The 16,002-nt window shown below is 50.5% G+C and overlaps 2 protein-coding genes across 4 annotated transcripts in view; one reads left to right on the forward strand and one right to left on the reverse strand.

Moving 5' to 3' along the window:
- Positions 1–4,372, forward strand: part of GOLGA1 (golgin A1) — a 52,780-nt gene extending 48,408 nt beyond the window's left edge. Inside the window, exons 20-23 of one of the 3 annotated variants that reach the window (XM_061199941.1) lie at positions 1,498–1,557; positions 2,121–2,291; positions 2,818–2,904; positions 3,490–4,372. In XM_061199941.1, coding sequence (XP_061055924.1) covers positions 1,498–1,557; positions 2,121–2,291; positions 2,818–2,904; positions 3,490–3,570 — 399 coding nt within the window. In that variant the 3' untranslated portion in view covers positions 3,571–4,372. Of the gene's footprint in view, positions 1–1,497; positions 1,558–2,120; positions 2,292–2,817; positions 2,905–3,277; positions 3,341–3,489 lie in introns of those variants that run through there. The other 2 variants (XM_061199942.1, XM_061199943.1) reach the window with 2 other exon arrangements.
- A 2,283-nt stretch (positions 4,373–6,655) lies between these two features.
- On the reverse strand, positions 6,656–14,110 carry ARPC5L (actin related protein 2/3 complex subunit 5 like). The gene is made up of 4 exons (XM_061200970.1): positions 13,813–14,110; positions 9,501–9,572; positions 8,336–8,512; positions 6,656–7,215 (listed from the first exon to the last, which is right to left on the reverse strand). The coding sequence occupies exons 1-4, from the start codon at positions 13,960–13,962 to the stop codon at positions 7,153–7,155; spliced, it is 462 nt and encodes a 153-aa protein (XP_061056953.1). The 5' UTR covers positions 13,963–14,110; the 3' UTR covers positions 6,656–7,152.
- Positions 14,111–16,002: the final 1,892 nt, after the last annotated feature.

Here is a 16,002-nt window from a genome sequence, read left to right on the forward strand (position 1 = left end):
CTTTATGGTGTCATTTTGTCGGTGAGGCCTTCCTGCTACCCTGCCAGCCCTCACCAACAGAACTCCCGGTCCCCTCACCTTGCTCTTTTGTCTCCAGGCCTCTTAATACCTTCTGATACACTGTATATTTGCTTATTGACACTGTTCACTCCTGAGGGCAGACATTTTTTCTTTTTTTTTTTTCCCTGCTGTTTCTGTAGCCCCTAGGCTGGTGTAGAGACTCAGTATTCATTGGATAAATTAATGAATGAGTCAAAACCTAGAAAATCAAGTAACATAAACTAGCAAATGTACTTTTGGGGGAATGCCCAGCCTCACGGTCAAGCAGAGAATACAAATTGGAACGAAACATTACCATTTTGTCAGTGGGGTGTTGCAGGCAGTGTGACAGGAGCTGGAGGCGCTTTCCCAGCCCTCTCGTCCCCAGGGGGCCGTGGCCATACCGCTCTTGAGACAACAAAGCTTATTACAACTTTGTTTGAAAATGGAAGCTCAGGGAGTTCCCTGGCGGTCCAGTGGTTAGGACTTGGCGCTTGCTCTGCCATGGCCCTGGGTTCAATCCCTGGTCGGGGAACTCAGATCCCGCAAGCCATGCAGTGTGGCCAAAAAAAAGGCAACTCAGCTACACAAGAAGACATGGGGCATCCCCTAGAGTTACTGTCACATTAAAAGTTGTAATTAGCAAAACTATAAAGCTGTGGAAACTCTGATAAATGAAAACTACTATTCAGAATTCTAGCTGCTCAGTGCAAGAATGGTGGTGTGGACTAGAGGTCCACAGGAGAAACTCATTTGATAAGTTGTGAGATTTTGGAGACATTTTTATTGAAAATGTTTTCCCTGTAATGTCGATTACACATTAAATTTTTTCATTGGGAAAACAGAGTTCAGCCTTTCTGGTGGTTAATGGAATGTGTAATAAATTATATTTAAGGCCCATAATACTAATTAAGCTCACTAAAAATAAATAAGGAAAATAAAGAAAAGACATAAAACCCATTGTTGGTGGGTTGTGCCGAAAAACCACGATCTTTAATACTGTTCAAAATAAGCGTTAAAAATTATTATGGTATTTCAGGAGATCAATAGTGATGATGAGAATCCTAAATTTTGGCCCAAGTATCCTACTTGGGGATGATAGCACATAAATATCATTCTGAAGGGCAGAATATACTGTGCAGAGGCATTTCTAGCTACGCTGCCTGTGGAGGCGAGCGCCAGAAGCAGTCCTAAGGCCCCAGGCGGGGAGGGGTGGGACAGCACTGTGGCAGCGGCGGGGCCTGGAGAGCAGGGCTGTGCACAGCAGCAGCACGTGAGGGAGAGGCCGAGGCGGCAGGTGTGGCAGCTCAAGCTCCTCAGGAGATGAAGCAGGGGCTTCTGGCAGGTTGTATGGGGACCCAAGGGGTTGTCTGTCTGCTCTGTGGTCCTTTGCACTCTAAAGATGCTGAAACATGCATTTAATGAATGGCCTTTTGTGGGGGTGGGGCTTTGCCTCAGACCATAAAGCAGATGCAGCAGAGGATGCTGGAACTCAAGAAGACTCTGCAGAAGGAACTGGTGAGTGTCCCCCTTCTCCCCACTGCCCATGCCCTCCTGCCTCTATGCTCCTCCTGCCTGATGACACTCCCCTCCCCCCAGGGGACTGCAAGAGGTCTCTGGGAAGTCAGGCTGGTGGGACAGTGGCCCTGCCACCTTGAACGTGCTTCTGGAAAGTGGCTCTGTGACCCCCGGCACGAGCCCTCTTTCTCTGAGCCTGTGTGTTGTCTGAGAGGTCAGTGAGGTGACGTGTGGCCGTGTGTGAATGGCAGAGGCCAGGCCCCGACGTGGGAGAGTGGCGCCTCTGCCCTGGCTGGGTGCTCACTGCCCCAGGAGACGAGTCCTGACACGGGTAAAGGAAATGCCTGAACTTCCCCACATACCTCTCTCCCTCCTCTCAGCCAGCACCCTACCTTCTTCAGGTGCTGGTGCTTCCTTCCCAGATGGGGCCCTTTTCGCCCTACTCTGTGCAGGGTGTGGCAGAGAACTGCAGGTGATCACAGCCAGGGCCAAGTGAATCTCCCCTGTGATTTTCGAACCTGTCTTGAAGGGTTCAATGTAATATCTTTCCATTGGTTTTTCAGAAAATCAGACCCGATAACGAGCTTTTTGAAGTCCGGGAGAAGCCTGGGCCTGAAATGCCAAACGTGGCCCCTTCTGTCACGAATAACACTGACCTGACTGATGCCCGCGAGATCAACTTCGAGTACCTCAAACATGTGGTTTTAAAATTCATGTCCTGTCGCGAATCTGAGGTAAAGGGCTTTTGAGTTGCCCTTTGGGTACTGAGTTCCACCCCAGGGCCTGGTTCATTTGTCCGAGCCCAGCCTGGCTTCCCACCAAATCCATTTATTTCTTCCTGTCCCCCATGCCGCTTTGACCACCAACGTGAGCACTCAGTCATTTCTCCAGCGGGCACTGACCTGCTGGTTGAGCAGCAAGCAGGGGGCGCCGAGTAGGGAACTGGCTCTTGGGAGGAGATGTGGGTCGGATGCTGAGGCCAGAGTCCAGAGAACTGAATCCGCCCAGCAGTCCTGCCTCCTGCCGAAGAGCGGGTAGCTGCGGTGGTCGTCCTGGTGGTCTCGCCAGTCCCCGAAGTAAAAGGTGGGGGAGGAAAAGAACCAGCAGACCTCAGAATGCCCACCTCCACCCTCTTCGTGGTCCTTGCTGACCAAGCCCGGAGCGCACAGGAGGAGCAGGACCAGGAGATGCTGCCATTTAGCCCCCTGACCGCCTGCTAACTGACCGAGGCCCATGGCAGCAAAACTTGCTTTGTTTCAGGCTTTTCATCTTATAAAAGCTGTGTCAGTGTTGCTGAACTTTTCACAAGAGGAGGAGAACATGCTCAAAGAAACCCTGGAGTATAAGGTAGGGTTTCCTGGTCTGCTGTCCACCTTCCAAAAAATGTAGTCGGTCATCCCAGCCCTGGTGTATGAGACCAGCCCACAGCTGCATCATTAGCTTGGAAGGTGCTTTTGGTTGATGAACTGGACTCGGGTGGTATTTACCAAGGACATGCTTTGTGCCCACAGGTCTCTGCTGTACTTGACTAACAGGGCCTTGTGTTCTTCTCTAGAGCACTTTCATTGGTATCACCTCATCAACAGCCCCAGGTCTGGCCAGCACCCAGACTTTTTTAAAAAATGAAAAATATTCAAAAAGTACCTGCATAAATGCTATAATAGAAAACATTTTAAGGAAACATTACCTAAATTCCACTCCCTTGTTCTTGTCACCTCAGGTTTTTCTCCTGTCTCCCTCCCATCTTTAGAATGGGCCTTTCAGCCCCGCACACTGGTTACCAGAAGCATCGTCTTCACTGCTCTGCTCACAGCCAGAGTCTGGGTGTGTGGAGGGCGGGGGCGGCGGCCCACGGATGGGGAGGGGCTCTTTCAGCTGCTTCGCACCTAGTCCTGATTCTCATCTCAGGAGCCTTTTCTGTTTCAAACCCAGATGTCGTGGTTTGGGTCCAAGCCAGCTCCCAAGGGCAGCATCCGGCCGTCCATCTCCAACCCTCGGATACCGTGGTCCTAGGTGGCACCACCCAAGGATGAACCTCCAAGGGCTGACACTTTTTCTGTGAAAAGAACACTGACACACCAGTCTGGGTGGATTTTTAATCACTGTAACTGCAGAATTTTGTACAAGCATCTGAACATTGTTTACAAGACTTAAGGCCCACTCCTGCAGACTGATAACCTCAGGAGGTAGCTGATCCTGTTGTTCTGGTCACCAGAGGGTCCTGGCACTACCCACATTTCCACAGTGCTGCTAAAATCCCAGCTCTGGCCAGCACCCATCTGCCCCTGAATGCTCTCTCAAGGTGAGCACTTAAAGCTGAAGCCCTCAGCATGTGTCAGAGAGGAGGCGGCTGATCCATCGTGTGGTGATGACACTGGACATAGACAGCCCTTCAAAATGGTGCCCAGCAGGCCAGACCCACCTACTTCTGCCACGAAGAGCCAACTCAACTGAGGCCGGCCTTTAAAAACTCCCTTTCCCTTTCAGTATGTTTGGGTTCAGATGAGTTAGAAGCTTTTTAACCCTTCCTCCCAAGGAAACATTATTTCATGTTGTTTCTCAGACCACCGAGAACTTTAGATGTGTCCGTCTTTAAGGTACTCTGGGGCCAGTGTGGATTAATGAATATGCACCTTTCTGACAGTATCTCATTTTACTGAAGAAAACTAGCAAATGTATAAAAAGATCCTTAGTACCAAATACACTCAATTGCCTTTTTAATGAATGTACTTGTCTTGGATAGGTTGCTGGTAAACCATTTTAAACTATTTTTTATAGCTAAAGTTCCTTGCTATTATAAACATGTCTTCTGTAATATAAAATCCATTTAACTGGTGTTCTTAAAGGAAAATCAGAGCATCAAGAGGAAATTATTTCTAAGATTGGGAGCCCTGTCCCTTTGTAATGTCACTACCATTCTTTGGCATCTGCTTCCCTCTGAAGCAGTGGTGGTGTTTCATTTGTTTAGCTCTTTATTCTGTGTTGTAACACTGAGCAAATGCTAATCACATTTTCTACTGCTAAGGACAGTCTGCTGTATTCAAAGGAAGCAGCAGCTGTCCCTCTCCCCAGGACTTGACCAAAACGTTGGGAGGGTGGACTGCCTTGTAAGTGGAGCCGTCTCTCCCTGTCACCCTACCCCCAAATATTTAAGATGACACTACATTCATGTAGGGCTGCTAGGCAGCCCCTAGCTGGCTGCAGTACTTGATAGCATGCAAATGGCTCTGGAACTGACTGATAAAAACTTGTATTCGTTATCATTATAAAGAAAAGGGAAAGTGCTTGCCCTGGATAAGGCACACTATCAAATCTAAAAGGAAACCATATATTGAGTTATAGTTTGATGAAAGTTTTATTGGTTAAATAAAAAAACTGAATAACTGGAGCTCCTAAATTTATCATCAGTTATCCAATGATGTAAAGTTATGTTTCTCAACTATGTTTAGGGTTAAAATACATAAAGTATATCTCACAGGAAAACAAGGATTTGCAGTTAACATAAGACAGTTCTGTGGACCTAGAAGTACCAAGCAAGGGCAGCGTCACCCTCGTCCCAACTTGGGCTCTCTGCCATCCAAGTGACCCATTCTCCGGTTACCTACCTCCTCCTGTGGCTCCCCCTGCAGATGCCTGACCTGTGTTTAGAATGCTGTTTTCCATTTATCTGGTGGGGACACGAAACAGGAGTCCCTTCTGTTCCATAATTTTGATGAATAGGAGGTAGCTCTTCCAGCTCTTCCAGGAAAGAATCCCTAAGATTGGGTAGTTCAGGGCTTGCTAGAGGCGACTACCACACAGCCGTGGGAGCCCAGCCCGACTCCCCCGTGGCTTCTCCAGCCCTTGAGCTGGTCTCACCCACCACCCACGTCCGCCGGCAATTTTAGGCGGCGTTGTGGGGCCCCTCACTAAGTCTGTACTTGCACAGGGAGGATTCATTCTGATCAGGCTTTCCTCCTGCATGTTGAATTTCCTTCAGCTTTAAGAGGAAGAGTGGAGTAAATGTTCTAAGTGATCTGATGCACTTTTACTTGTATAAAACATTCTGTGATAGAGACAGTATATATAGTCCTTTATATGAGCATTGGATCTTGATCTCACCCTCCATGTTGTACATAGGGAGATTGTATTATCTAAAACTGCTGTAGAAAATTCACTTGTGGTGCAATACACTTTTTGATTAAAGCTCTTCAATCCAGAGGCAGTGGATTTACTTGATATAGTTTGGTGTGTATTTCTTTAACTTGTTAAATTTAGTACATTGTGTCTCACATTTAAAACTCCAAGGCCAAGTTCAAGGCCTGTAGAACACTAGCCTTTCAGGAAGCACCTCCCCAGATTAGGTTTGGGTGAATAAACATTACATGTAATTTAATGAAGCCAGCAGCCCAGTCCCACCTCCCAGGAAGGGTGGGGTTCTGCAGAGGAGTTGGGAGGATTGTCACTTTGGTCAACCTCCGTCTCCAAGGCCCACATGACCGGGAAGAGCTTCAGGGACATGAATGGGGTCCCTATCTTTAACAGAATGCAAACTGCAGTTACATGTACTAAAAAGGAAAGAAAAGCATCTCTGCTCTTCAGAGAGGCCCATTGTTAGTGGTTACAGGGAACAAAATGTTCCTTTTATATCTGTAGGCTGATTGCTACCTGTTTCTGGCTCTTAATCCTTTAAAGAAAACAACATCACGGTGTTCCTGCCGAACAGCCAAACCCAGCGTCAGGTGGTGGTGACTGGGCCCATCTGAGCCCGCTCCCAAAAGACTCCAAGTGCAGTCACACAAACTGAAGACTTTTAAAGCTTAGGTCAATTATTGAATGTTTGGCACTTTATTAAATAAGCTCCAAAACTACACACAAATCAAAGGAGTAAAAACAATAAATAGTTATTCAGCAAAACATCTCTCTGTAGCAGCCAGCAGCACTGCAGCCCAGGCCTGAGGTACTGCTGTGGCAGGAGGGCTGGAATGCCACGCTTGCTCCCATGGCTCGGCGGGGACACACGTCTACCCCCTCCATGCCCAGTTTCCAGAACAGGCGACCTCTCATTCATTACCATCCATTACCCATTTCTTTTATATACACGAAACACACTGCAGAGTATGTACTAATAAGCCAAGAGCTTTATTGATGCAGCAGGCACTTTACAATGAACCCAAGAGAGCCCGCCTTCTTTGGGAGGTCGGGATGTCTGTATAAACCCTTGGGGGTTTTCCACTTCAACAAAAACCAAGCTCTCCCTTTTTTGCCACACCCCTTGAATCTGCACCTGCCCAAGTCATCCCTCCCCGCTTTTACACAGGCAGTGCACACAGGTACACCTGACCAATGCGGGCCAGCCACTCTGGCAGACAGTCACAATGTCAGTTCTGCATTACTTGTGGACAAAGGCATAGACTATATCAGATCCTGCAAAGGATTTAGGAAACAGTAAGACGATTTCTCCCTCCACCTTGAAAATAAAATACACTTTAGCGGATGCGTGTCCTGAAATAGTTTACTTGGGAGTTCCGAGGAAGATGGTCCATTGTCAATCCCTTCTTCAACAGCCTGTGCATCCAAAATTCTTCTCAAGGTAACAAGAGTCTTTTTTTTTTTTTAAACAGTCTTTCTTGCTGTAAGAACTCTTATAATGGAGCCTAGTCCTCCTACTGCTAATGCCTGTAGGGGCAGGAAAAGAAAAGGTGTCAGTTGAGACTTGGTTGGACAAGGGGAGCCTAGCTTGCCAGGGGAGATGGGACCATGCGCTCCTGACCGTGTCATAGACCTTCTGAAAAAGGATTCCCGCGAGAGCACAGTTAAGAGGTGCCAACAGGGTCCACATTCGAGGGATGGAGCCCTGTCCTGGAACAAAGGGTTCCCAAGAGCTACTAGCTCTTGAAGCAGGAGAATTGGGCTTGAGAACATTGTTACCAAGCACATACAGAGACCCCCAGTTTCCCTTTGACAAGCCCATCATGTCCCAGCCTACAGGCACAGCCGTAGGCACTTAAACAAACACTAGCCCATTAGAGCTGAAATGTCAACGGGGCTGAGCACCCAGTTGCCTTAAAGGGACCAGAGAGCCTGGCCTCCATACCACTCAGTTCCCTTGAGCCCCACGACCAGCCCCACCCACTAAGCCTAGGAGCTCACCTTCTGGCAGAGCACACCCACCGACAGGACCAAAGGCCACAGCCCAGCCCCAGGCTGCCCAAGTGACGGATCCCTCAGTAAGGGCCACTCCCTTAAAACTCAACAGAGCCTTTCAGGAAGGACACAGGCTTGATGAAAGGCCCTGCTCTTATACTGACCCAAACAAAGGACAGGCTTTTCATGCTTCAGGTGGACGAAGGCCCTATTAAAGACACTGCCAAGGTATCTGCCACTGCCCCCTCGGGCCTGGTGAGGCTGAGGCTGGAGCAGGAAGCCCTCAGAGCTAACAGGAGGGCTCAGCCTGCATCTAAGACCCACAACCACCACCTCCACCGGCCCAAAGAAAGTATTACAAAGTCCCAGCCACCAGCAAGCCTGCCTCTACCTTACCACGCCAAGTCACCTGCCCCATGCCTGCCCGGCACAAACCAGCAGCTAAAGCAACGGCGATTACCAGAGACGGCAGATCCCTACCAGGTGCTTCCTTGGGAGAGGTTAAGTGCTCAGATGTCCCAGGTTGCTTGAGGCGTGGCCCCTTATTCTCACATGCCTATCAGACTGTCCTTTGTTTGTTTGGGATAGCCTGGCCTGCTGATTTGAACCCTGGGGTTGGGGTGACTCAGTGGGCTGCCTGACGTTCACATACCTTTTCATGCCACTGGAGTAACACTGCGCTGCTATTTTCTGTGGGCTTCTCAAACCCTTTATAAATGTACTTCATTAGCAAGTCAATGCCATTTCTGTCCAGTGACTGCACAGCCTGCTCAATTTCGCTGCTCTTAAAATTTGTAAGCACTTTCAGCACCACACCCTGGGCCCGTTCCTACAGAGGAAAGAGAAAGGGAGTGAGGCCTAGAGCCATGGCCCAGGCATATCCACATCCTGCACTGCAGGCTCAGAAACACCAAACCAAGTAGTCAGAACTCATTAGAAACACTGCCCAATTTCTAATTCATTTGGAATGCTTAAGCGAAATTCTTTTATTGATTTAAGTTTCAAAGTATCCCAAAGTATTCAAAGCCAGTAATTTATTCCACTTATTTTGGGGGAAATAAGCGGTTTCCTGGGGAGAAGCATCCCTATTTCTGATGACACCAGCAAGGCCTTAAAACTCTACAGGATCATAACTGTGGAGATAAAAAAAAACAGGTCTACTGGGCTGCACCTTCTGTCTGCGTTCACCCCCAATGGAACAAAGGGGCCATTTTCCTCCATGTTTGACAGGTGCAGCCATTTATATCAAGATGCCATCAAAAAAAAAAAAAAAAAAAAAAGTGCCATCACAAGACGGCAAAACCCTAGCTCCAAAGAGACCCCTTTCCCTGGACCAAATTTGAGACAGTCTCAGTGATGAGTTTTTAGACAACGTAACCGATACAGTCTGCACAACTGTATGGTCTCACCTAGTTTTTACGAGGCAGGAAATCATAAAAGCACTGAAAATCCTTATGTAAATAAAGCCTATTCAATAGCTTATAAAAGCATAACCACTGCTAAGTCCCACATGGCAAGCTAATTTATAACTTTGCTCATCAGGAAGGGCTGGGCTGACTTCTCACCCCATGAGGCCTCGGGGAGGAGTGAACGTTTCTTTGGGGAGCGTTTACTATGAACACTGACAGCTTTGGGTGTTAGGAGCGCCAGGAGGCTTCCGTGGAAACACTGCCCGGTGCCAACTCACTTCCTTGGTAGATACTCACCGATGCAGAGATGAAACAGATGCTGTCCAGAGTCCCAGGGAGCTCGCACTGGACAATCACAGCCCTGGTCCCAATACCCACCCAGCAGAGCTGCAGTTCAACCCCCTTTACCTTCACAGCTTGATTCTTGGTGTTGACGGGAGAGTTCCGCAAGGCTGCATGAAACGCCCGAAGCATGTCCCCTGTGCATCAGCACCAGTTAAGGATGGCTAGGCTCTAGCATGTTCATGCTTTTATTAACGAACTCATTGCAAAAAGAGCTCAAGAGAGTAGAGTCAAATGGCATCTCATCCACATCCACCCGCCTCCCACTGTGGCCTCCCGGCGGGCACAGCCAGTTCAGAGGGTAGCCTGTAGCTCTCCTGAGCCACACGGAGGGTGGGTGGGGCATCTCTGCCAACCCTGCAAACCCCTCCTTCTGCCGGCCCCCGAAACCTTCCCCTTCAAAGCAAGTTTGGACACGGACTCGCTCCCTCCTGGGAAGGTAGTAGCAAAGCAACTGCCCGCGCAGGGTAACTTGCAGCAAAATCTGACTGAGCTGGTTTGCACTTACTTGGCACCATATCTGCCCTACTGGACCCTCACGACCACCGAGTAAGGTTATCATTTTCATCTTCTCATTCTCAAAAGGGAAGAACAAAGGCACAAATGGAGGTCTCCTAACTCTTAATCCAATGTTTTCTATCAGTTAAACTATTAAAGAAATTAAGATGTGCTAAAACTTTTATCTTCCAAGACCTACCCAAGTCAGTGAGGTCCCAACTGGGGGAAATTTAACAATCTAAAAGAACCTTTTGCCAACAAAATGAATCAATCCTCCCCTCCTTGCTCCCCAAACCTTAGTTGGAGTCCTGACACAATCTTTGCTGAGCTCTGAATAGCCAGTGCTCAAAAGAAAGTTACAATCTGGGTTAGGTCCCCAAAGGTGACACCTATTTTAAACTGAATTACATCAGTTGACTTTCATTTCCTCATCTGAAACATTGGCTTCAGCCAAAAAGCTTCAAAAATAGAAACAGAAATGGCTTCCACCCAATCGGGTCTCTACTCCTGTTCATGCAGCGATACCCACGTGCGAACAGCCAGAACCTCCCAAGCAAAGCCGAGTTCCCTGTCTTCCCTAGTGTGGCCTCCATCTTGACTGAGCTGGGCCCACACACCCAGGGAGCCACCCCTGTGGAGCTCCCTAGCACCCTGCTGGGCTCTGATCCACCTTCCAATTTGAGAGGCAGCCCACTCTCCCACACGCCTGTATCTGTCAGCTTTGGGATTCCTTTTTCCCAGCCTGGTTAGGGCCAGTCTGATATCAGCCACTGATAGCTTCTACCTCAGAACTCTTTTCAAATTTGACATGCCAGAGCAATAAGCAGAGTCCCAGAGGCTTCAGAGGAAACGAAGGCGGGCGCTCTTCACTAACCAGCATGGTTGGGAAACAAAATATTTCAGAAGATGAATGGGTAAGGGTAGGATAACTAGTCCACAGGGGCAAAAAGAGTCACTGCTTCAGAGTTAATCTCTCTGCAGCACCCCTCTACCAAGCATTCACTATAGGTGTTGATAGGCAGGGGGTCTTCAGCAGCTGGGGAGAACTGGGGAGTAAGGAGGGGCATACCATTTATCAAGCTGGCCTCTGTCTCAGCTGGTTTTAGGCCCTTCCAGAGAACAGGCTGTGGAGGCCAAGGAACCGTGCCCAGCCCCTGGTCTCCTCTAGATCAGGGTTTCTCAACCACAGCACTACTGACATTTTAGTCCAGATGACTGATGTGGGGTCTGTCCTGTGCATGCATGGTACAATATTTAGCAGCATCTCTGGCCTCTATGCACTAGATTCCAGTAGCACTCCCTCCCACCCCCCAAGTTGTGACAAACAAAGTATCTCCAAACATCGACAAATTTCCTCAGGGGGAGGAGACTGCAAAATCATTCAAAACTACTGCTCTGGACAGATCCCCCTCCAGAGGACCAGAAGGTGCCTCAGCAAGGAAGAAAAGGAGCCAATTCTTTAAAATCCCTACAAGGTCTCAGATCCTGTGCCCAGGTGTTTTCACATGTCATCTCATTACTGCTAACAGTTCTTTGTGACAAGAATCATTATTCTGATTTTAAAGGCAATGAATCTGAGGCTCAGAGAAGGAAAATGACGTGTTCAAGGCCACAAAGCTAAGCTGTCCAGCTGGCCTTCAAACCCAAGGATGCCTGACTCCAAAGCCAAGCTCTTTCTACAATCCCCTGCTGCCACTCCACCCACAGGCCCAAGGTGCATGTCCAGGACACGTACTGTGTGTCCGGCGCTGTGCTAAAGCCTTCTGGGATGCTGTCCAGTGATGCTCTCATGGAACCTATAAGCCCAGCTTGGTTCTCCTCCTTTTAACACAGGAGGATACTGAGGTTCAGAGAGTGTAAGTGACCTATTCAAAGTCACACAGCTATAGAAGACTGAGTTGGGTCTGTGTGGATGCACAGCCCACGCTCTATTTCATGTGTGTGATCTCCCACCATGACTCGCTTCCCTATACAGTACTAGGACAGGCCCACTCCCTACATCCCCTCACCCCAGTCAACCAACCCCTATCCCTACTCCCCTCGCCTCTGTCCTAAGACTCCTAGAAGCCCTTTCTATAGTTTAATAATCTAACATAAATCCAAGACCTGGCACATGGTAGGGACTCAGCAAATATTAGCTCCTTCCTCCTTCCTTCCTGGGCCCCACATTTGCCAGGATTTCAGTTCTCATTTGCTAACCTCCCTTTCCCCAATCCCAAGAGGTACACTCTCCATGGTAACAAGGTTTCTGACACTGCCATTAGTGGAGAAACTACCATCCCCTGATGTGCTAAGCCTAGGTCTCCAAGCAGCCTCAAGGAACCTATCATGTGAGGAGCGTACCAAGAGATGACCTTCAACAAGTCTCTGCAGCACCAAGACCAAGACAGCAGATAACCGGACCTTGCCCTCCCCTTCTGTGGATGGTCTGGGCCACAGGCCTGACGCTGGAGTCCTTTTAGCAATGCCTGCCCATGAGCCAGGTGCTACACCAGACTGCAGAATCAACCTTCCCTCATGGGGGCCCTTCTCATGGCCCCATTTCACCAATGGGGTAAGCAGGGTGATCCTGATGGGGCAGGAAATACAAGTTTGAATCACCACCTTTGAAAACACATTTCTGTTCAAACAAAGAAAGTCTGGAGGTTTTTGTTTCAAAGGCACATTGGAGGAACACTGCAGGACTCCTCCCAAAGGCAGTCTATGGGCTCGACTTCCCAAGCTGAGTCAACTGATTAAACACCCAGAACCTGATTTATATACAGTACAGCATGAGCCTCCAACCCTGCCCTGGCCAGTGCGGGGGAGGGGTAGGCACTTCCTGTAACACCATTTGAATAAAGAAAAATCCTTCCTGTGAGAATAAGTCAGTTTCCTGTGCTCAAACGGCTAAGGGACCAAGCAGGCTGTGACAGCCAACTCTATTTTTAATCTTGTTTTCTAAATGCTTGTTTTCTGTGACTACAGAACAGTCATTTCCAGTCGTGGGGCTCTACTTTTACATCTCACTTTATGCTGCCTGGTTTTTCTTAGCTCTAAACGACTAGTTTTTTCCACTGCTTCCTGCACAAGAAGCCTATGGCGGGGGGGGGGGGGGGGGGAGTCAAAACTCACTTGTTGAACGTGGCTGAGACCATCGAGGTCCAAAGCCCAATGAATGGTCATAAGAAACTAAGAATAGGTGAGGAAGACTGGCATTAAGCCGCAGGGTCAGAATGATTCTGGGGTGGGAGGTGCGATCTCAAACCTCAGGGCTGGACTAAGGCTGCAGTCTTGGCTCCCCCCGTGGGGCCTTTCTTCTCCGCAGCCATCCACCCACCTATTTTCAGGTGGTGCTGCAATCCGGCCCGAGAGGACTGTGCCTGGGAGCCGCCCTGGCCGCTCAATTACTCAGCGGTGGCTCACCTCGGCGCCTCCCGCCGATCATGCCCGAGTATTGCCCCGTTTCCCGCACAGGAGGGATGGAGTGATCGGGCGCCCAAGGAAGGGCCAGCCTGAGGGGGTGGGGAGGCAAGGGGGAAGAAAGGGGAGAGGTCTCGTGCAAGAGTGAGGGGCCTACGAGCCGGAGGCCCCCCCGGCACGCTCTTGGGGCCGCCGAGCAGGCCGGCCCACCAGGATCCGGGGGCCGCGTGGGGCCGCGCTGCTGAGGGAGGCTCCGAGGGCTCGGGCCGGGGACAAGGAGAGTGGGGAGGCCGGGTCAGAGGGAAGTGGGGATGCGTGGCCCGAGGAGAGCCAGATCGGAAGGGAGTCGGGAGACTGACCTGAGGGGTCCGGGGCTGAGAGGAGTGGGGAGGTCGGCCTGAGGGACCGGAGCCGGGGATGAGGGAAGTGGGAAGGCCGGGCCAAAGGGGAGTCCGGGCCGCCGCGCGGGAGAAGGATATTGCCGCAGGAGACCGTCCACCTCGTTAGGATCTGGGCCTGGCTCGGCCGCCGCCGCCGCCGCCTCCTCCTGTTCGTCCACGAATTTGTTCTCGTCAAATTCGTCGATGTCCACCCGACGGAAGCGCGAGGACAGCGTGTTCCGTGCCATGGCGGGGGCTCGGCGCCCGCTCAGGCAGCTACGCTCCGGGGAAGACCTCCACTCCACTCCGCTCGGAACCGGCTCCGGCTCGGGGGCGGGAAGCTGCCGCCCGGCACCTCCTCCACCTCCTCCTCCGCGCGCAGCCGCCGCCGCCCGCCCACTTCCGGCCCACGCCGGAACCGGAAGTGCCGGTGGGAGGGAGGCAGGCAGGGAGGCAGGCAGGGAGGCAGGCAGGGAGGCAGGCAGGGAGGCAGGCAGGGAGGCAGGCAGGGAGGCAGGCAGGGAGGCAGGCAGGGGCGGGGCGCGTCGGGAAGCGCCGGGAAGGAGGCCTGTGGAGCTCCAGGGGGACTCCTGTCTTCATGGAGGTAAAGTCTTCCCGTCTGAGGAGACTGCGCCCAATGCCGCGCAGGCCCAGCACGTGGACGCCATAGCTGCGCACTTCGGCTTCGCTCCTGCACCCGAGGAGCCCCTGGCCCTGGAAGGGGCCGGAGCGGGCACACTCGCCGACTCCGGGTGTCATCTCTGCCCAGACTGAGGGGGCACGGGGCCCCCAGGAGAAGGCGCCCGGCTCGGCCTGTTGAGTGCCGGGCCGGCTTCTTAAGAGAAGAAACCTTCGAGCTGAGGCCTGAGGGATGAGTAGTAGTTCTTATGCCCCGGGGAGTGACGTGGGGTGGGAGGATTTTAGGAGCTTTGGACGCCACCACACTGAGCTCAGAGGAGGTTGCGTCTGCCTTTTTGTTGTAGTGACCGTATTGTTAATGGGCTGGGAGACTTTAAAGACGTTTAAAGTGTATCCAGGGTGCTGACAAGACAATGAAGACATTTGGGTTTGAGAGGGCGGCGGCCCCGCGTGTGTAGCAGTCACCTTGACCGGGTGTATAGGGGGCGGGGATAGGGGGATGATCCTGTGGCCACCATCCTGGCAGGAAGGGCGAGGTCCTGGGGGGCTGAGATATCTTGCCTGGCTGGAGAGGAATATCCTGGTAGGAAGCGAACCCCCAGAGTCTGAGATGGGGAGAGATAGGGCAGAGCCAAGGACAACATTGTAGTGCCAAGATTAGGTGCCTGGGCTGTTGCTTGAGGGGTTCTATCAATGAGACTTAGCCTGAGACTACATTGGGTCTTTGTTTTCATATAATAGTTTTCCTTTTAATAAAGACCGGTAGAAGTTAATGAGACTCGTTTTCATTGCTTCGAATACTTCCCATTGAACTGTGTCTACAGATCAAAAAAATATTGTCAGACTAGGATGCTACCTAATCTTGGGTGCTAAAGATAGACTCCTACAGTGGGAAACGGGTGCTAAATAAAAGTATCAGGGGTCCTGGAAGACCTGCGTATCAGCTCCATACCTTGGAAGAAATCTGTGTGACCTAGGGAGGCCACAAGACAACAGAAATTCATATCCCCAGAACATCCTGATCAGAAGGAATTTTAAACCAAAATGCCCATTTTACAAGTAAGGAAATAGCCCCCAAATAAACTGGTGAATGAAATAGTGTCAGTGTTTATGACCGTGGATCTCCATTCCAGTCAAGGGAGCAGAATTAAAAATTCACACTATGTCAGGGATGACTGGGTTCTGAGGAGAGAAAAAAAAAAACATGCAGTTTCTGAGAGTACCTCAGATAAAGTGGTCAAGAGAAGTGTCCCCGAGGAGGTGACGCTGATCAAGGACCTGCAGGAAGTGAAGGAGGGAGCCAAGCAAATGCTCAAAGACAGGGCAGGCTTGGTGTATTCTAGAAACAGCAAGGCCATACTGGAGCAGAAGAGTGAGAAGAAATGAGATGGAAGGGAGGTGGGGGGGAGGGGCGGATGCTGTAGAGCTTTGTAGGCTGAGGAAAGGATGTGGTCTTAACTCAGAACAGCCCTGGAAATTCTGGGCAGAGCAGTGACATGATCTGACTTGAAAAGTGTCCCTCAAATGTGTATTGAGAACACATGGGAGCCTGAGCCAAAGTAGGTGATTTAAGAAGTGACATCAATGGTCCAGGTGACAGGCCATGGCAGCTCAGTCCAGGCAGGTGCCAGTAACCTGGGAAGAGGTTG

Source organism: Eubalaena glacialis, chromosome 9, assembly GCF_028564815.1.
Source record: "Eubalaena glacialis isolate mEubGla1 chromosome 9, mEubGla1.1.hap2.+ XY, whole genome shotgun sequence".
Taxonomy (NCBI): Eukaryota; Metazoa; Chordata; class Mammalia; order Artiodactyla; family Balaenidae; genus Eubalaena; species Eubalaena glacialis.

What these genes read in the sequence shown, in the direction of transcription:
- ARPC5L (XM_061200970.1), bottom strand. Translation starts at nt 13,962, where the DNA reads ATGGCACGGAACACGCTGTCCTCGCGCTTCCGTCGGGTGGACATCGAC. An exon ending in CCAAGAATCAAGCTGTGAAG is followed by an intron (nt 8,513 to 9,500) that starts GTAAAGGGGGTT and finishes TTTCCTCTGTAG; the next exon opens with GAACGGGCCCAGGGTGTGGT. An exon ending in TACTCCAGTGGCATGAAAAG is followed by an intron (nt 7,216 to 8,335) that starts GTATGTGAACGT and finishes CTGCCCCTACAG; the next exon opens with GCATTAGCAGTAGGAGGACT.